Source organism: Furipterus horrens, unplaced genomic scaffold, assembly GCF_987537825.1.
Source record: "Furipterus horrens unplaced genomic scaffold, mFurHor1.1.pri manual_scaffold_8, whole genome shotgun sequence".
In the NCBI taxonomy this organism is placed as follows: Eukaryota; Metazoa; Chordata; class Mammalia; order Chiroptera; family Furipteridae; genus Furipterus; species Furipterus horrens.
Window position 1 is genome coordinate 35,220,288 of NW_028327178.1, and position 21,020 is coordinate 35,241,307.

General features: G+C 37.7%; 1 protein-coding gene and 1 long non-coding RNA gene across 2 annotated transcripts in view; one reads left to right on the forward strand and one right to left on the reverse strand.

Annotated features, from left to right (window-relative positions):
- Positions 1-21,020, forward strand: part of CHST9 (carbohydrate sulfotransferase 9) — a 192,217-nt gene that overhangs the window by 73,382 nt on the left and 97,815 nt on the right. The window contains exon 3 of the mRNA XM_090285689.1: positions 20,269-20,310. Within this exon, the coding sequence (XP_090141815.1) occupies positions 20,269-20,310 (42 nt within the window). The remainder of the gene's footprint in view (positions 1-20,268; positions 20,311-21,020) is intronic.
- The window catches only part of LOC150002720 (uncharacterized), a 114,216-nt gene that overhangs the window by 73,365 nt on the left and 19,831 nt on the right, over positions 1-21,020 (reverse strand). The window lies entirely within an intron of this gene.

Genomic DNA, 21,020 nt, shown 5'->3' on the forward strand with positions numbered 1-21,020 from the left:
TATGCAGTAGGAGTTGGGAGCTAATGAAATGAGTGCAAAGAATAACATGATCTATTTGCATTTTATGAAAATCCTTTGAGATTAGAAGGGGAATTGACTGGAGACAGGGAAATCAGGTGGTATATCACTTGAATTATCTAAGATTGAAAGGCTAAAGGTCTGAGGGGTCTTTACTAAGACAGTGACTTTAGAAAGGAAGCTAAGGAATGGAATGCAGATCAATATACAAGATAGAATTGGCCTGTTCGAGTGGATATGGAAGGTAAAGAAGGAGGGATGACTCCCGTGTTTCCAGCCTAAGAAATGAAATGAATTGTGCATCCTGTGTGGGGAATACAAGGAGGAGGATCAGGTCTGGTGGGGGAAAATGATAAGTTGAGTCATATCTATGTTGATTATAATGTGACCTATGGAATATGAAGGTGGCTAAGTCAAGTATGTCAAATGCACAGTAGCCATTACAAGCCTGGAACTCCAGAGAGGATCTGGGATGCTGGCGTGCCTTTTACATCATCAATTACTAGATAAGAATTAAAGCCATGGTTGTGAGTGAGCTTGGCCAGCTCATAGCATCTGGAGAGATATCTGAAGAGAGCAGCTTATGCATATCTCTTCCCACCTCCTCATTCAGTGAGGTCATGTAGGTAGCTTCAAATTGGTGATGATGTGATTGTTTACACCATGGAAATTAGCAAGCATTACAAACCAGGGTTGGTTGGTTGCTTGATTGATTGCTTGATTGATTGGTTCCCAAGGAACCCATTGTTAAATATTGACAAGTGCACCACTGGATCTAAGCCTGCGATAGCAAAGCCTAAGCATTTTCCACTGCCCTGCATTTGACTTGGCCAAATTCACCTGCTTAGCTAACAGATAACAGACTTGGGACTTGAACTTAGACCTAGGGTCTACATCCAGCCCAATACTGATCCCAGGGCTTTGATGAAAAAATGAGTAAAATAATCTTTTCTTAACATTTTATGCCCAAATGGCTCAGGTTGGTATCAATGAAGTCTCATATTTATCTATTTTCTAGTTCCAAGCTATCAATTTTCTGCTTCAGCCTCCCAGGCAATCCATCTCTGGCATGTTTGTTTTTTAAAAACTGCTTTCCTGAAGACTTGGCTCTCTGAACTATGCTAATGAATTCTCTTTAAAAAAAATAATCAATTTTCTCTGGGTTTATGGTTTCAGAACAATATTTATTATTGAGTGAAATAAAGTATCTTAGATGCATCTTTCCATCCACAAAATGGAAGACTTACACATGGGCTGTTCATTAAAATAAGTCCTGAAGAGTTCATTTTTCAACAGACTCTATTTGCCAGCCAGTCAAATTTAGCTAGAGAATGAATAACAACACAGCTGTGCCACATTATTTCAAAAATACCTTAATTTCATTGTATACACTGCATTTAAAACAGTGTGTTTATGCAAACTAAAGGCTTTTGAAACTATAAGTAGCTAATGTAGGAGAAATTGCCACATCATACCACATAGTTAAAGTGCAAACATGAAAACATCCCCCTGAAATACCCTCCACATGTTTAATTTGGATTGCTATTATGGTGCACAGAGCAGGATTTATTTGCACACAGTTGAGACTTGTAACGTAGTGTCTGTAGGTGGCATGGGAGAAATATTATCTTTAGCTGCATCAAAGTAGACTTCACTGTAAGGCAGTGTGTCTTGTGTAAATGAAAAAGAGAAACTTTTATCTGGGTTGATTCTTATACAACATAAATGTGTTTCTTTCACCCAAGAGAAAATGAAAAGTTTTATAATTTTGTTAGCTAAAAATTACTTTAAGCTTTCATCTTTTAAATATTGTTTAAAAAGTCACAAAAATTTCCAATTAAAATGGAAATTAACTTAAATAAAAATGCTCTTTCAGGAGCTAGATGATAGATCTTTATTAAGGCAGCACAGGCCAAAGCAGTTCTCAACAAAATTAGCCTTATGCTAATTTGAATTTGTTGTGGAAGTTGAATCAAAGGGTATTCTTGTGTGTATTTCAGTCAATATATCAGTCACTGCACTTTTATCTGAAAGGATTTGGGAATGGAGCATTCTAGGTAAATGCATATTTTGATTACTTAAAGTGGTACTTATATTAACAAAGAATAAAAATGCCCACAGAAATAGAATATAAGTGATCCTTGGGTTTTCTTATGAAAGGAGTCTTAAGTCATACCTGATTTTCTCACAGAAAAAAAAACAATGAACTTGTATTTCTAACCAAGGAACAGATGCCCAACTTGTTTTCTTCACAAAAATGACCACAGACATTTTAATCAACTGTAAATGATATACTCGCACACTATGTAACTGAAAACTTTCTAAAGTGAATGCAGGTCATTTGAGCTGTGCAATACAGTAATAATCATATAAACTGTCCTATTATTTCACCAAAATTCCCAGGAAAGATTTGTAGAACATGAAAGAAGCCATTACACTATAAGGAAAGAAGAAATATCTGAAGACTACTCACCCCAGAAGTAAGGTTATGACTTGAGTGGCAGCTGGAAGAATTCTGAAAGGGGCAGAACCTTAGTTGAAGAAGTAGAGAGAGACACAGCATGGGGAAGACCCAACCTAGTGGACTCTTTCACAAGCAGCTAATTAATCTGGTCAACTATTTCATATTGAGCAGCTAATGAATATTCATGATTTAGCACATTATTGATTCCAGATAGCAAATTTAAATTTCGTTCAACATGATCATTGGTGTCTTTGCTTCCAGTTGAACCATTTATAGGAGAAGATGATCTTGACCATGGCCCCAACCTTTGAACATCTTTTCCACATTTGAGTATTTACAGAATGTCTCTTGGATGCTGTCTATCCTTGCTTACCTGCATTTGCTTATAAGTGTTAACTATGCCCTAGTTATTAGCATGACTGTAAATCTCTCACACATTTTTCACTGCACAGAAACAACCTGTATTTCTCTGTCAAATGTGGTCCTTTTTGTTGTTGTTGTTGTTCTTGAAAATACCCCTGAAATGCAATTCTACCCAAGCCTTCTCTAAAAACACACAGTTCTCTGTTTCACTGATATTCAGAGACAACCAAAACACTGCGTTCAAATCTGACTTTATTTAACACATCTCTCCTTGTTTTCTTTGTTGTTGTTATTGTTTTTATTTTAATATGCTTTATTGATTATGCTGTTACAGTTGTCCCAATTTCTTTTCCCTTTGTTCCCCTCCACCCAGTGACCCACCTCCCTCCAGTTATCTCCACTCTTAGCCCATGCCATTGGTTGTGCATATAGTTCTTCTCAACATCTTCCTGTCTACTCCACTCCCTCCTACTATCCTTCTTAATTCCTGTACCATCTCCCTACCTTCCCCCCCTTCCCTCTCCCTGCTGACCTCCCCCCAAATGTTCCCCATACTATAATTCTTTTCCTTCTCCCATTCCCTATGTGGTTTGCCGTTGTTTCAGTTCCCTAGCTTCTGTTGTTGGTTGTTGTGATACAGCTTTCATTTTAATGTTCATAGTTTTGATCCTCTTTCTCCTAAACAAGTCCCTTTAACAACTCATATAACAGTGGTTTGGATCTGATGAACTCCTTCAGTTTTACTTTGTCCTGGAAGCACTTCCTCTGCCCTTCTATTCTGAATGACAGCTTCGCTGTTTAAAGTAATCTTGGTTGTAGGTTTTTGCTTTTCATTACTTTGAATATTTCTTGCCAGTCCCTTGTTGCCTGCAGAGTTTCTTTTGAGAAATCAGCTGATAGTCTTACTGGGACCTCTTTGTACATAATTCTCTTCTTCTCTCTTGTTGCTTTTAAGATTTTCTCTTTATCCTTCATTTTTGACATTTTAATTATAATGTGTCTTGGTGTGGTTCTCCCTGGGTCCAGTTTTTTTGGAACTCTCTGTGCTTCCTGAACCTGTAAGTCTATTACTTTCCACAAGTTAAGGAAGTTCTCCTTCTTTATTTTTTCACATAATTTTCAATTTCTAGTTCATCTTCTTCGCCTTCTGGTAACACTATGATTCAGATGTTTGTCCACTTATAGCTGCCTGATAAGTTTCTGAGCCTCTCCTCATTTTCCTCACTTCTCATTTCCTCTTTCTGCAGTGGTTGACTGTTTGTTCCTTCCCTATGTTCCGATTTGTTGATTTGATCCCTGGTTTTATTTCCCTCACCACTAGTTTTGTATGTGTTTTCATTCATTTCAGCAGGACTAGCCTTCATTCCTTCCCTGTCTTGTTTAAGATCTGCTATTAGGTCTGTAAGCATTTTTATAACCAAAGCTCTAAACTATGCCTCAGAAAGATTTCCTATGGGCTGCTTCGTTAGATTAGATATTTGCTGTCTGGCCAGCTGTGTCACTGGGATCTCTATCATAATCTGTGCCATCCTGACAGTTTTGTGTTTACCTTTGCTTCCTGGGCAGGGCTGTCACACCTCCTATGCTATAGGGGGCGGAGTCCCGTTCACTGGTCACTACTGGGTGACGTTTCTCACCACACTGTGGTGTTTTGTGTGGGGGCGGGGGTCCAAGATGGATTCCTTCCATTCACTTTCCACTGAGAGACCAAGAGCCTCCTCCTCTATACCCACCCACTCTGGGCCTCACAGTCCACGGCAATGAGGGTCTGCCTTCCACGGTGTTGGAATCACAAGCTGACAGGTCTGGTCTGCAGCCAGGGGTACTCCCCAGGTGCTTCTCACCTTCCCCTAAATACGAGTGTCTGTGCTTACTGCCATCCTACCTCCATCACCGCTGCTGCTGCCACCAACACAGATTGACCTCTCCACCCCAGCTTTGCCCCTCCTACCTGTCCAGACGAGCACCACTTCTTTATAACTTCATACATTGGACTTCCATTTATTTTCTGGAACTTCTGGTTATTTCTGGTTTTGCAGAAGTTGTATTCCTTCTTAGTTGTGGAGGGAGATGGAGCATGTCAGTCTAGGCCTCCATCTTTGGCCATTTTCCATTTAATCCTGTGACTTCCCTTGCCCTTTTAAAATGTTCACCCCAGAACATATAGAAATGCACATCTGAACTACATTGAATATAATATTTTTAATTGACCCTCATACCTAGACATGTACTAAATCTTACTGGAGCAATGTAGGTATTTTTCCTAAAAGTTTTTTGTGGGGTTTTTTGCACTTCAGTGCCATTGAAGACATTCACATTGTTGTACTGCCCTCACCACCACCATCCATTCACAGAACTCTTTTTATCTTGCAAAACTGATGCTCTGTACCTGTTAAACAACACCTCCCATTCTCTTCTGCCTCTAGCCTCTTACGACCACCATTTTACTTTCTGTTTATGAAACTGACTATTTTAGGTACCTCATGTATGTGGAATCATACATTGTTATCTTTTTTGTGACTGGCTTATTTTCCCTTAACATAGTCCCTCGAGGTTCATCCATGTCACGCCATGTATCATAATTTTTTTTTCTTTTTAAGACTGAGTAATATTTAACTGTATGCATATATTACATTTTGTTTCTCTGTTCATCCATCAGTGGGCACTTGGGTTGCCTTCACTTTCTGGTTATCAAGAATAATGCTGCTATGAATGTGGGTATACAACTATCTCTTTAAGAATTTGCTTTTAATTCTTTTGAGAATATACTCAGAAAAATCCAGGATCATACAATACCCTGCAAGGTTTTAACTTAGAAAGAATGATAAAATTAGTAAGATTCACAAGTTTTCATAATTATTTGTTTGGTTGTTTTTCCTCTCCCTTGCTTTCTTCTAGATATGCAATATTCAATAAAATTATAATGTAAACAATACATAAATTTAAATTTTTGAGTAGACACATTTTAAAATGTAAAAATAAATAGATGAGATTAATAATATGTTATTTAACCTGGTATATTAAAAATATTATTTCAATATGTAATTAATATAAAAAATTGTGAGATGCTAGAAATGCTACATATACCAGACATGTATATATTAAAATAAAGATTAATAGAGTACAGATACAACAGCTAAAGAAAAATGTAGTCCTACCAAAATAATAAAGTTATTTTTAATGGAGAAATATTTTATCCAGTTTCAGTTTCTAAATTAAAATTTATATGAATTAAAATGTAAAGTTGAGTTTCAGAGTTGTACTAGCCACATGCCAAGAGCTCAAAAGCCATATGTGGCCAGGGCTACCATAGTGGACAGAGCAGAGATGAACATTTCCATCATTCCCAGAAGTTATGTTGGACAGCGCTTCTCTAGGCCATGATCTCTCTGAGGGTGAGTGCTTGAATCTCAGTTTATCATTACAGCCTTATTACCTGGTGCATAGCAAGTGTTCAATATGTATATGTTGGATGATCAACTAATTTTAGTTAGCAGGTGTTTATTGAATGCTCAGCTTTTACCAGGCACTGTCACGACACTGTAGCCCTGCTGGGTGCCTACACAGCTACACACCTAGCCCTGGAATGCCTTTTCAGACACTGAGGTCCCTGCCGGTTCTGTTTGCTTGGTTTCTGAGCTAGCTTTTGAAAGAAAGTTTTTAAAGAGCAATGAGAACAAAAATAGTAATTGCTTGTATGGTTCTGTTTTGTTTCTTGTGCCTGCCAAAGGATCTGGAAGAAGCAAACTCTCAGTAAATGTTGGTTCTACAAATGAAGGCATAAGTGGCTTTGTCAAATCATCAGACACAGAATAAGGCCTTGGGGGGTTCCTAAGGAAAGAAGCCCCTCAGAATGGTGAGAGGCAATTGGAAAGGCAGCAAAAGAGAGAACCAGAAAATTAGGAACATACATACAAGAACACCACAGACAGTGCATTTTAAAAAGCACAGAAGATTATCCAACCAATCCCAGGGCCATGAGCACTTCCTTATCCATAAATTAAATTGCAGACTTTATTAATTCTGCATAAGAATCTCTGCATCCTGATTCAATTTGGAATTGAAGTCATTCATTTACCCATTTATTTATTGAAAAACTGTTGAAAAAATATTTATTACTTACTACTATGGGTAAAGCACCAAAATTATATTTGAGATCTCCTGGAGAGAAATCTCAAACATACCAAAAATAAATAATGACTGATTTGGTTGTTTAGGGGAATAGGATGCTATTTTCTGAATTTTGTCTTCAGATCCATGATCAATGAATCTTGATTGTCCTAGAATGAGTCTGTTTCCTTAAAGAGATAATAGATGTGACCTTTCCAGTGTCACTAAAACATTAAAAACAAAGAACAAAAATCACTGTTTTTTTTATAATTCAGTCTTGATTGCACTTGCTGATTTTCAGTATTCTGCTATAATTTTTAAAATTTTAGTAGATACAAGAAAATAATATTATTTATATACAGAATTCCTCTTCTACCTGCCCATGTCCTATTAGAAATAGGCATTTAGACATTTGGAAGGATTTTGGAGAATTGGACTGAAAAGGGACTGCAGGATATCATTAACATTTATCTCATACCTTTGATACAACTCTTTGTAGCATCTTTTTAAATTAGAGTCAAGCACATTTATCAGTAAGTCATTTGCCATTAATATGGGAACCTCTGAGTTTTTTAAAATAACAGAATATGAGGGACAATTTCTCTATGTCAAGGAATGCCCAATTTTTGTTAATTGTAAAGTGAACATAATAAGTATTTGCATGCCTTCCCAGCATTCGCTGTCAGCCATGCCTTTTGAGCATCAATGAACAGTAGTGGTCATTGTGTGCTATGGGGACAGATGTGCATTGACTTCATCAGAATTGTAAGGGCATTTGTGAACAGTCAAACTATAGCATTCAAAGTATCCTTAACATGTTCAGAATCACTGATGTTAAGACAAAGCCACTTATTTAAAATATGTAACTCATACTTAATTCATATGCAGTTATAGCTTTTATTTTTAATATTGATTAAATGACAGTATTAAAATTATTACAGTGGCTTTAGGTCTACAATACCCAACACATAAAGGGTTATGACTATAATTTATAATGATGTTTTTGACTGTTGAGTATATTAGAAAGCTAGCACCATCTTTCTTTATTTAATCTGATGCAAAAATGTACAGAAAATTTTTAAAGGTAAAATGGTAAGTTCGTTCCTAGAATTAAATTGACTTTTCTGGCATTCATTGAGATAACAAGAAAAAATAATTTTCTTTCTCCATACAAGGAAGAAAATTGAAAGAGAGATAATCAATTGAATACTTTTAGCTTCCTAGCAGAAGTCTTTAAGTAACAATTTTCTAACACATCTGAATTAGATCCTGGTTTCACATTGAAGTACCTATAATGTCCTATTCTTAGTATTCTAATAATAGCTGCAATGTTTGCATCTTGCTGAACTTTTTAGGAAGCATTTAAAGTTGGCAGTAGTCAAAGTCTGAGAGATTCTAGAAATCAAACAAACAAAAACTATATGTTCTGAAAAATGAATTTCATTATCACTTATTATAAATAATTTATAGTGATTGATGGCAGAAATAGATAAGGCAAACAGATGCCTGGGATCAGTTTGCATATTTTATCTTTTCTCTCCAAATACTACCACATTGTGCACAGTGTAACTTAGACATCATACTCTTTCCACTAGTAAATGATCAAAATTGGTCTTGTCTCTTGAGATAATGTCAAAGGAAGAGCATTGTTTTGGGTGAATAATTTGCATATAAGATAGCAGATGTGATTGAAATTTCCATTCATATATGCTGATACAAATGTAAACATCAAGGCTAAAATGTGACTAATTTAGATTTTTTTAACCATTTGACCTCAGAACTTGTGTAAGTAGTATATATAACATAGTATAGTTTAGTAGTATAAATGAGGCTATAATTAGTACTCTTTGATAAAGGACTGATCTAAAGAACAAAAAAGAAACATGGAGGAAGTAAATCTCCAGAGCGCTGAGGTGGAAGACTCAAAGATGAAACTCAGTTCAGCTTCTTAAACCAGCAAAGGATTGAAGCTGTTTACCAACTCCCAAGGCCCCCCCCAACCCCTCCCCCCCACACACACACAACCCCTGCTAAGGTCTAGAGATTTGCTATTCAATACTGTAAACTAACAAAGTTGTAAGAGGGTAATCTCATATTAAGTGATCTTACCCAATAAAATAAAACGTAAAATAAAGAAAATAGTCAACTTCTATCTAGCAGGAGGGATAGACTAGCTAACAGTATAATTACACTACTTAGGTGACCAGAATGCCAGAACTGTTCATGCAATGCTGCAGCCCTTTGCTCAGGCAAGTAGAGCTTTGGAATATAATGGTCCCACCCAGTAGTTGGGGGATTTTCAGACCACTTGGTAACATCTGATGTTTTGAGAAATATGATCTTAAGAAATGATGCTTTTCCATTTGTCTGTATATTTGAAAAATTTTATAATAAAATGTTGCAAAACTAAAACAAGAGAGAGAAACAAACAAGTAAACGGTGGCAGCCATGCTTTGGTTTATCCTTCTGTACAATCCCCGTAATATAACTCTGGGACACATTATATTTCCAGAAAGTATTGTTGGGTTGAATAATCAGACTGTGTCTTTCAGGTAGTTCAGGCAAGCAGAGGAAGGAGAAGGGTTTGTTTTTATACTTTCATTCTTCTTCCTTCCCTGAAAATGGAAAGAAAGGAGGTATGGAGTGCTGATCATTCTCAGCTTTGGGAACTTACCTACAAAGGAGGAGGATTCCTGCTTCTTCTGTGTCTCCTCAGACTAGCTGGTGGAACTTATTCTCCACTTTTTACCAACCTGAATCATCCAGTGTCTGTAATCACTCTGCATTCCAAATTATATCATATACACTGTTAACTGCCTGAAATATATGCACTTTTGAGTTCTGTACATGAATATAAATATATAATATCCAGCAGTTTTACTTTAAACTTTTTAATAGGTTTTTCTAATTTCAAATAACCTGGTTCAGTAAGCTCATTTTTTTTTGTTTTGTTTTTTTGTTTTTCTATTTTCAGTTGGCCATTATCCTGTCAGAATAGATAAAATTAAATATTAGGGAGTTATACATGGAGAGGCCCTTTTGCTAGAATACTAAGGGGAGGAACTTTCAGAGGAGATAGTATTTGAACCGAATGATGCAAAAGAATCAGTGATAAACAGTTCTGAGAGAAGAGGGAATGGCAAGTGCAAAGGCCTTGAGGCAGATTGGTGTATTGAAGGAACTACAAAAAAGTCAATGTGTCTGAAGCATGGTGATTAAGAGTCAATGCACAGGCAGCATTCAGCTTATTCGGGGCTATGTAGACTGTGATAAACAGTTTAGATTTTATAATAATTCCAATAGAAAATCACTAGAGAATTTTAAGTGAGGATATGAGATGATTTTTTAAGCACCCTGACTTGAGCGAGTCTAGAAAAATAATGGAGATAGGGAGACCATTTAGAAAGCTATTAAAGTAAAACAGGAGAAAAGCGAAGTGGTTTTAGTGAAAATAATGAGACTCTATCAGATTTACAATGTATTGCTGATATAGAAATAACAGCAAATACTCATAGATTGGATGTGAGTGGATAAAAAAAGAGAGAGAGAGACAAAAGATGACTTTGGGTTTTGGCTTGAGCAAGTTGGTGCATAATGCTATTAGCTGAGATAGAGCAGCATGTGAGAGGACCAATTTGGGGGGGCTGAGGATAAAAGATTTCTATTTTGGATGTGTTATAGTTGAGATGACTAAGTACCTATCCAGGCAAAGATGCTTCTTGGTTCTCTATTGCAGTTATCTAGGTGAGAAATAAGAGTGGCCTGAACCAGGAATGTGGCAGTAGGGCCAAGGGAAGGGGGTGGGTTTGAGAAAAGTTTGAAGAAAAAGTAAAAAGGACTTGGTTGCTGTTCATACGTGAGCCGTGAGGCAGCGCGAGAGGAATTCGAAGCCCCTGATTAGGATGACTGAGTGGTACCAGTCCTTGAGATGGTGCACAGAGGAGAAGCACAATTGGAAGAGAAGAGGAGGACTTCACATTTAAATAGACTCAGTTTTAGTGCTTATGGAAGGCCTAAGGCCATGTGCAGTAAGCATGTTCTTATCTGAGTCTGGGATTCAAGTGAGAGAGAGATTTTGGAGAGATTTGGGAGTCCTCGGTGTAAGCATAGTTATCATTGAAGCGAACAAAGTAGAGATTACTCAAAAAGGGCCTGCAGTGCAAACCTATAGAGACTGTATTTCAGATGGGAAGAAAAGGGTTGACCTAGTGCATCCTGGTTAACTAAGCAATCCCAGAAATGAAGGAAGGGGATGAACAATACTACTATTCTTCCAAATGAGACATGTTATGTTGTTGGCATAGCTCCTCCTCAGCCAGAACTTACAACGAGGTGATGTTAGATCAAAGCTTTGGTCTTGAATACTTGGGAGCTGCATATTGTTAGTGGGAATGTGAATTGGTGTGGCCACTATGGAAAAACAGTATGGAAGTTCCTCAAAAATTAAAAATAGAACTACCATATTGTCCAGCCATCCCACTTCTGGATATTTATCTAAAAGAATTGCAGTCAGGGTCTCAAAGAGATATTTGCACTCCCGTGTTCACTACAGTATTACTCACTAGTGCCAAGATGTAGAAAGAACCTAAATGTCCATTGACAGAGGAATGGATAAAGAAAATGTGGGACATACATATAAAAAAATACTATTCAACCTTTTAAAACAAAAAAAAACTCTGTAACATGTATCAACATGGATGAAACTTGATGATATTATGCTAAGTAAAATAAGCCAGGCACAGAAAGACGAATACTGCATGATTCCACTTACATGAGTTATCTAAAACAGCCAAAGTCATAGAAGCAAAGAGTGGAATGGTCGTTGTCAGGAGCTGAGGAAGTGGGAAATGGGGAGGTACTAATCAATGGACATCGTGTCCATCAAGCATGATGAATAGACTCTAGAGGTCTGCTGTACAACATTGTACCTATAGTCAATGATAATGTATTGTACACTTAAATTTTTGGTAAGAGAGTAGATCATTGTATTTCCAGATGATATTCAGGTTGAATGACCTCTTCCAAGTAGTTGAGTCAGCAGAAGACAAGTTGGAAGTGATAGATGCAGGTCACTGTGACAGGGGCTGCAACAAGAGTGCTGGCTATTAAAATAGACTATTTCTTCTGACTTCAAAATTGGCAAACATTCACTGCCCCACAGCTGCCTCTTTAGAAGAATCGACAGTCTGTGTCTGGGAGGAACTCTGGAGACTATTTGTTGCTAATTTTTCATTTTACAAATGGATTGAAAAAATCCCTGAGAGGATAACTTGTTAAAAGACACACACCTGTTTGGGGGTTAAGTCTGTGATTATATTGGGTACTGTACTTTCCTGTTGTATTCTGATGTTATTTATGGAACTCCTTTCAGAGGAAATGAAACCAATTTTACATATTCCCTCTGTGTGCCGCATAGCCGAATCTACTCCCAGATGAAGTCTAGTGTAAAGGTTAAGAGTGCAAGCTGTGGTCTCAAACTACCAGGGCTAGAATCCCAGCTCCATCCCTTAGGAGTTATATGATCATAACCTCTCTCAGCTTACTCCCTTTATATGTAAAATGAAGGTAATAAGAATATTATAGAGTGATTATGAGGATTGAGTGAGATAATTCCTGTCAAGCCATGGGCCTACTGCCTAGCTCATGATATGCTTACAATAAATTTTGGCAATCCTTTTGCTTTTGTCATTACTTTATATTACGTGCCTCTGTCCTTTAGTACCCAGGATGGAAATGTTAATAACATGTGCAAAGGTTTGTTTTCCTGGCATGTAGTGTGCATAAAACAAATATATATTGAGAAAATGAGAAAAGAAAAGAAGGAAAATGAAAAAGGGAAACTATAACATTGAAAGATCTTTCTTCATTGTCTGTACCACATTCTGAAATGTGTGTTATTTTTATTAATAATATTACCTCTTTTTCTGATCTGTGGACTATTCATCCAGCTCTTTTAACAGAACATAGGAAAGATCAGGATGGTAGGTGTATGTCTTTGTGTGTTTTAAGCATGGCAGACAGTAACAGAGGTTTACCATTGTTTCTTTGGCTAAACTCGCTTCCTATGTATCTTAAGTTCTTACAACTGAGTGTCTGTGTGCTAGTCAGAGGTACGGGAAGGACTGAGGCAAAGTGCGTTATGTATAACAACAGAAGCTACTATAGGTGGTGGCATAAAGGACTCTACAGTCAGATCACCTGGGTTTGGAGCCAGCACATGGCATCTTTGTGACCTAAACAGGTGAGTAACCTCTCTGAGCCACACTCTCACCTGTAAACTAGGAGTAGTGATAGTACTTACCTGACAAGATTAAGAAACAAATGAGTTAATATATGTAAAGGTCTCAACCTGGTGTGCTATTTGCTCCTGGACTTTGCCTACCTCCCAAATGAGTTATAGCTACTATGGTTCAGAAGACAACAGCTCTGAGCATGGAGAAATGAAGTCATCAAGGTTAGATCTTGAAGAAGTCATGGGACTTTTTCAAACAGAAGGAAGAAAATTGTTTTTTTTTCAGGCTTGGGACTAAAAATAGATGAGGCCTATTCAGGGGACTTTTAGAATTTGTATAGCAAAGTTCTGAGTTACCCAGGTAAGCAGAGATCATATTTGAGTGAGCACTGAATGCAGAGTTAGACAGGATCTGTAATAGTGAGAAGCCAATGAGGGTTTGAGGAGATTAGCATAGACAAAGCAATTTTTTAATAATTAATTTTGTAAATTAAATCATGATGGATACTGAAATCAGGGAGTCAATTTTGGAATACTCTAGGCTTTGATGTGCTAAGAACGTTGTCAGGAATGATGGGGAGTTAAAAAAAAGAAGAGGAACGAGTATGAGACAGAAAGAAAAGGATCAGAAGGTGACTGGAAACAGTTGCAGGGAGGACATGGAGGGGGAAATGTCAAAGTCACAAGCCAGACTAGCAGAAGTCTGTATAACAGACGCACATGGGCAAGTTCAGAGGGCAAAGGGATTATGGGTTTCATTCAAGTCTCGTTACATTTGATCCAACAGTGGGACAGCCATGTGGAAGTTATAATTTAGAGAAATGGAACTGAAGTTCAGGAGAGGTCAAAGCTAAGGATGTGTATATATCAGAGACTTAGTCAAGTATCAGTCAGAGTGAAAGATATGAGAGAGGAGATTGTATGGCAAGAGTAATGAAGGGTAACATTCCAGCAAGTGAGGAGCAAATGAGGTCATCCCTATGACAGCACTTATGGGGGTGGGTGATTAAATACAACATAACTAGGAAAAACATGGTGACTGCATGATAATGAGGATTGCTTTGTTTGTTAGTTTGTTTGTTTTGCCCCCATTTCCTAGAATCTCAAAGCCAAAAATAGACATTGAGACATGTTGTAGAAATTAAGGCTCAGTGAAGCTGAGCTCGTGGGCTTCCCCTGAGAGAGCTGTGGAATCAGACCTGTCCCTTTTCAGTGCTGTTCTCAGTTCTCAGGCTGACAGTCTGGCTGGTCCTGTCTCTCAGAGCTGCACTGGATGTGGTTTGATTTGTACTCTGTTGTATGCCAGGCAGGCTAGAAGGTGCCGGATGCACCTGCACCGGGAGCATGGCTGAGCACAGGAGCTACAGCAGCCACTAGGGTGCCACTCCGATAAAAGGACCGCTCAATACAAATAATGATGCTGGATCTCACCTTCTTTCTTGTTTTTTCATTTATATTTCCTTTTATTTTCTTAAATAACCTTCCAATCTTTAGATCATGGAAGAACCAGTTTACTCCTAAGTGCCTTCCCTTTATATGCATGTTAATTAAATGATCCATTGAGTATGGTATTGCTTCCAAAAAGATATTGAAATGAGATACTGTTTTCTATAAAGGAGACTTTAAATGTCAACTACATTTATAGCCAAATGATTGCAATAACTAAAGCCAGATCAGTCAAAATCAAAATAGGTATTTTTGAAAGTGGAAAAAGTGTGGTCCCATGTACCAACATTTTGCACAATTTCACGTAATTTTATTGAAGGGATAGCCATTTGAGATCTTTACCCTTTTATGAATTCCTTATAAAGTTGCAGAAATCTTAAAACCTTCCCAATTTTCTTCTTGAAGGAAATAATTTGAAAACTGCCAAGAAAAAAAAAAAAACAGAAAGCTTTTAAAATAAACTAAAATCATTAATACTGAATGGAAAAACATAATAATCTATTTTGAGGTATTTCAATACAGCTACTATAAAATCATCTCTTCTAGGAGGTTAAGAAGTTCTTCAAAACTGGTACTTAAATAGTCTTACTCAAAGGTCTTGACAGAAATAGAACCTGTAAAACCCAAGGATTAGAAGGAAGTGGATGCTGAGATTTAAATGACTTCATTTTAATTGCTCTTCATAATCACAGATTTCCACTAAGCTTGCTCCCACGCCTGGCTCCCCGTGGGACCACTAGGTCAGAGGCTCTTCTGTTATATTTATTATTTGCTGGAATAGAGTGATGCCCTTTCCGGGTTTTTTCAATTCCAGAGTCACAAAACTCACTTTTGAAAATAGTTGGCAGGATCAGTTGACCAGATTTGTTTGCTGAAGTTCCTTTTGTTTTGAACCAGTGAGGCCCAAGGTCAAGATATACTTGGGATAACTTGAGAAAACCACAGTTTCAGGGTTCTTCTATTTGCAAATTTCTGAGACAATTTTATCAGGTTCTGGATTCTTCTCCCTTCTGTTACTGTGTCCTCTTGCTGACACTCTTGAGCCTGCTCAAGCCCCCTTCCTGGGTGGCAGTCATCCACCCAGCCCTCCAAAGTCATCTCTGTCCTGAGACTCTTGGGATGGAGGGAAAGATGACTGGGGTGCTGGGTTCAGAAGCTGAATTCTGGAGCCAAATCTCAGTTCCCCCTCTAGTTTTGCAATCTTGGGCAAGATACCTACACTCAGTCCCTTCCTCCTTTTCCCTTCTCTTAAAAAAATTAATTTTAATTTTACCAGAGTAATGCATACATAAAATATCAGATACAGCAGAAGTTCTTTTAACTGGCCTCCTCTTAAATGATTTCACTGATTAAGTAACTCTCTCCCTTCCCTAGATATAACCTACAGTTATTCACCACCAGGGCCTCACCTGCTGTCCCTCTAACCCACCTGTAAACTTTGCCCCCACCTGTGCATATGTATGTGGATCAAGAGTCTGTTTCCAAACCTGCTATTCCAATTGTATTTGCTCTTATAATTATTAGATTCAGTTCTAAATTATGTTAACTAATGATACAGGGGTGCATAACAGAATTGCTATTTCTATGATGATGTTTTGGAAAGACTTGATAAAGTTGAGTTACTGAAAATAAAATGCTACAGGTCATATTCCCATGGGATTCTTCTGGTGTTAAATTAAATAAAGTTCACATGAAGTGCTCAACAGTATGTCTGATATTTAATAAGGATTCAGTACATGTTAGCTGTTATTGTGGTTATTATTGATTTAATATTGTGCATGTCCCTGGCTGGTTTGGCTCAGTGGATTGAGCGTCGGCCTGCGAGCTAAGTGTCGCTGGTTCGATCTTCCAGTCAGGGTACATCAGAGAAGGAAAACTCTGACTCCAAAAAACCTCCGCTGCCTTGCGGCATACCTCTTCAGGGGAAAGGCTAAGGGAGTAAACCCCGACAGAAAATCCGGAGCCGGAGTCCCTAAGGCGGTTTGACGTTGTAGTCAACACCGGCAACTCCTGCGGCGCACCTGAAGCCAAGCTGTATTGACTCCGTCTTTCCCTTGGATCCTTCAGCTGCGAAGAGAGGGGGGGTTGCTGCATGGGCAACAGCAGACCCTCCATATCACCCTGCCCAGGCTCTGTAGCTTCAGCTTCACTGGAGAGGACACTCCAGCGTCATCGCAAGATGTCGATTCAACACGGGAGGAGACAGATACCGTGTCACTCCCGAGTCAGACTGCACAGCCATTCTCGGCGGTGCAGATAGACTCTTAAGAAGCTACACCATCGTCTCTCGAGACGGACGGCTGCCGACGACGACGAATATTGTGCATCCAAGTAATTTGAGCGGGTCTGGTCAAACACAATTAATTTCTGTTATGTGAAACAAGCCCAAATGCTGACATTTAAAATCATTTTCATAGCTGACCATGGAAGTACATACATTCATAGTTTTTTAATACATTATTATGTAGCAAGGAAGTCAGTTTATACTGAATGTCTTAACTGACCCCAAATCCTATGTAGTAATTACCTTAAAAATATATATAGAAAGAGCAATGATAGGACAATATAGTCAAAACCTTTAAAGAGATCTTCATGCTGTTTCTATTAATGGGAGGGGAGAGAGGATTCTTTTTTAAGAGTCAATTCATAAATTCAAAAATAAGTGCAATTTACTTACCTGTCTTTTTATAAGATCCTTAAAATTAATATTAATTAATATCAACCCTTGAGGAGAAATATAAAATTCAATTTAATTCAATACATATTTATACATGCACTGAACTAGGTTTTGGGAAATTATAGCTTTAAGACTGGATCATTTCTGTGTCTTAACAACTATACTATATAGTGAAATAGACATGCATTCATCTAACTAATACACTTCAGTCTGTGATGTGTGGAAAGCCAAACTAGACCAGGAGAGAGTATGCAATTTCTGAGTGTACTCATTAATATGCCCCAAAGTCAGTTTCCTGAGACCCTTAAGAAATTGTCAGATGGGCTTCCAAAGGCTGCGCAGACAGAAGCGTGGATTACTATTCAATCAATACAGAGTTTTAGTTATGCAAGATGAAAAAATTCTGTACATCTGCTATACAACATTGTGCTTACAATCAACAGTACTATATTGTGCACATAAAAGCTTAAGAGAGTAGATTTCATGTTTTTGGTTTTTTACCACAATAATTTTTTTTTAATGTTAGATGACCTTACACCCTCTTTATTTGAGCCATCATGGAAATGAGGAGGAAAGCCTATCATTGTAAAACTTGATCACTGTAAGTCAGAGAGCTTAAAAGCAATACCGGATGAGAGCAATTCCACATGCACTCAATAAGCAACTTAACAGAATATTCTAAGAGATAAGGAAGCAGCTGCATTTGACTTTTTGAATAGTTACTTTTTCCACATGAATATAATTTCTTTCCATGGTTACATGTCAGATTACATAACCAAACAATGAGAATACGCTGGAAAAATCAGTTTTGTATGAAGGAAGATTTTGGAATCCAGCCTAAACAATATTCTTATCATGAAGCCATGAAAGTGTGACCTTAATCATGCTACTGTTACATGCGTGGACAAGTAAATATAGAGTTGCAATTACATCAGAGTGGGTTGAAGCCATGGATTACATATCAAGTTCCAGCCCATGGGGACCAGTTATACTGTAGGACTCATAACTTATTGATGAGCTATACAAATGACTTATAAAGACCTTCATTCAAAATGCAGAAATTACTCAACCAAGTGGAGCTGCTAATATCTTATACTAGGAAACTCATGGCAATGCAAAAATATCCTTGGATATATTTTTAAAATTATTCTGAAGATAGAATTACATTTAATCGACATAAGTAAAAACTGGCATATTTAAACACAAATGAAATTTAGTAAAAGATTAATTTAAAAAGCAAGGGTTAATAGGATTTTTGTCTCAATTAGGGTTAGAAAAGCAATATTACAAATCAGTTGCACTGATAGTAGGTTGTTTAAATGGAGAAGGATAGCAGAATTGAGAATTAACCCTACCATTGCATAAACTTTGTCATTCTTGAGTATTTATTCAAGTTTTTAATCAACTTACTTAAAAAGAGATATTTAAAAAAATGAGACAGCATACAGAGCACAAAACTTACATATATGTATATATAATATAGAATATAATGTTAATCTATAGTTTAGCATACAAACATATTTATATTTATATGGAATATGTGGTATATTATACAGTATATTATATAATTATGTTATGTATTTATCAATATAATATTTTATTTAAGAGAAGAATTGGAACTGTGTAATCTATAAAGCAAAAGGCTAAGTAGTCATATAATTACCAAATTGCAGTTCCCCAGGATTGTTCTCAGAATGAGCTCAGGCTCCCCACTCCCCATAGATGACTAAAAGAAAGAAATACATTATGCCAGTGGTCCCCAAACTTTGTTGCACCAGGGACCAGTTTTGTGGAAGACAACTTCTCCAGGGATGGTGGTGTGGGGGAGGATGGCTTTATAGCCTGCCACCAGATGCAGCTTAATTGTCTCTTGCCACTCACTGACAGAATTTTGATATGAGTCTGCAAGCAACTGGTTTATTATGGTCTCTGTGCAGTCAGACTTCTCTGCTAATGATAATCTGTGTTTGCAGCTGCTCCCCAACACTAGCATCACCGCCTCAGCTCCAGCTGAGATCATCAGACATTAGATTCACATAAGGAGCATGCAGCCTAGATCCCTCACATGTGCAGTTCGCAGCAGGGTTCACACTCCTGTGAGAATCTAATGCCACCACAGATCTGACAGGAGGCGGAGCTCAGGTGGTAATGCTAGCGATGGGGAGCGGCTGGAAATACAAATGAAGCTTTGTTGGCTTGCCCACTGCTCACCTCCTGCTTTGCGGACTGGGTTCCTGACAGGCCAGATCAGTTGGAGACCCCTGCACTATGCTACATTTAGCAACTTCATCTGTTAGAAAGAGGTTCTTCTTAAGTATCAGGATGAAAAATCATTGGTTCAAAGAAAACCAAACCCCTATATTTCTTTCTTAAAGCTCTACAGAATAAACTACAATATCATTAGTTCTGGATGATTTAAATATTCTTGAGATTTACTTTTCCAAGCTTCACAAATGAAGGCATCCACAGTGGGGCCAATGTACACTCAATGCCAAAAGATGCACATGGCATATCTATCCCAAGCATCAGTTTTACCCAAATATCTACCCCAAGTACTCAGAGATTCCAAGTGAAAGCTATAATTGCATATTAACATACTGATATGTTATGGAGTAGGTGGGAAAGAATCCAGGGACATTTTCTTCCTTGCAATGGATGGTTTGCAACTCCACCTACCTCATCAGTTCCTGGCTCCCTTCTCTGAGGAAACAGGCAGAAAGCTCAGTCTCTTCTGTGGCAAAGTTTGAAGGTAATGCTCAGTTCTCTAAAAAGTGACACCGAACCCTCACCTCTTCATTAACCCACAGGAGATGACGTAGTCTGTCTTTAAAACCACCCCTTGATTTTCTGTGCTAAAAATAAAATATTAGGGTCTCTGAGGTATCTTTATGTAAAAAGTTTTAAAAATGCCTTTAGATTCAGTGTTAATATATGAATTTCCTTTCTCTTCTTTTCTAGGATGGGGGCCAGTAAATTATTTGCAGCCTGTACCCAGAATCAGTGAGTAAAACCTCTCTATAATGTTTCATAATATTTGAGTCTTGGATAGTTATAGAGAAGCAGAGCAAAAACTAGAATATCTGAAAATCCCTTAGTGTCGCTTTTAAACACCTATTCTTACAATGGTAATTGCCACCAGAAGGCACAGCCTACGTGGCATTGTTGAGGTGTAAAGTCTTGAAGGGTAGGGGACAGGAGGAAGAGAACCATGATCCTTGCCCTCATGAAATTTACAGAGGAAACCAAAGACTTTTAAGATACATTTCAGTTATATCTTGCTTAATGAATAATTAATGTTCATCTTATTGAAAGCATTTACTTTTTCTCTTAGTCTTTAAAGATATTTAACACTGCCCAGACTAGTGTGGCTCAGTTGGTTGGGCATTGTCCTGCAAAGTGAAAGGTTGCAGAGTGAAAGATCGCTGGTTTCATTCCCGGTCAGGGCACATGCCCAGGTTGTGGGTTTGGTCTCCTGTTCAGGCATGTATGAGAAGCAACCAATCAGTTTCTCACATCAATATTTCTCTCCCTCTCTTTCTCCCTCCTTTCCCCCTCTCTAAAAATTAATTTTAAAATCTTTTTTTAAAGTATTTAACACTTTCCCTAGACATTGGACTTCTTTCAGAAACGTCTTCCTCTAAGAATGCAGTAAAACCTTACTAATTCAGATAGTGCTAATACATCATTTTTTTACCTTTTGACCAAGACTT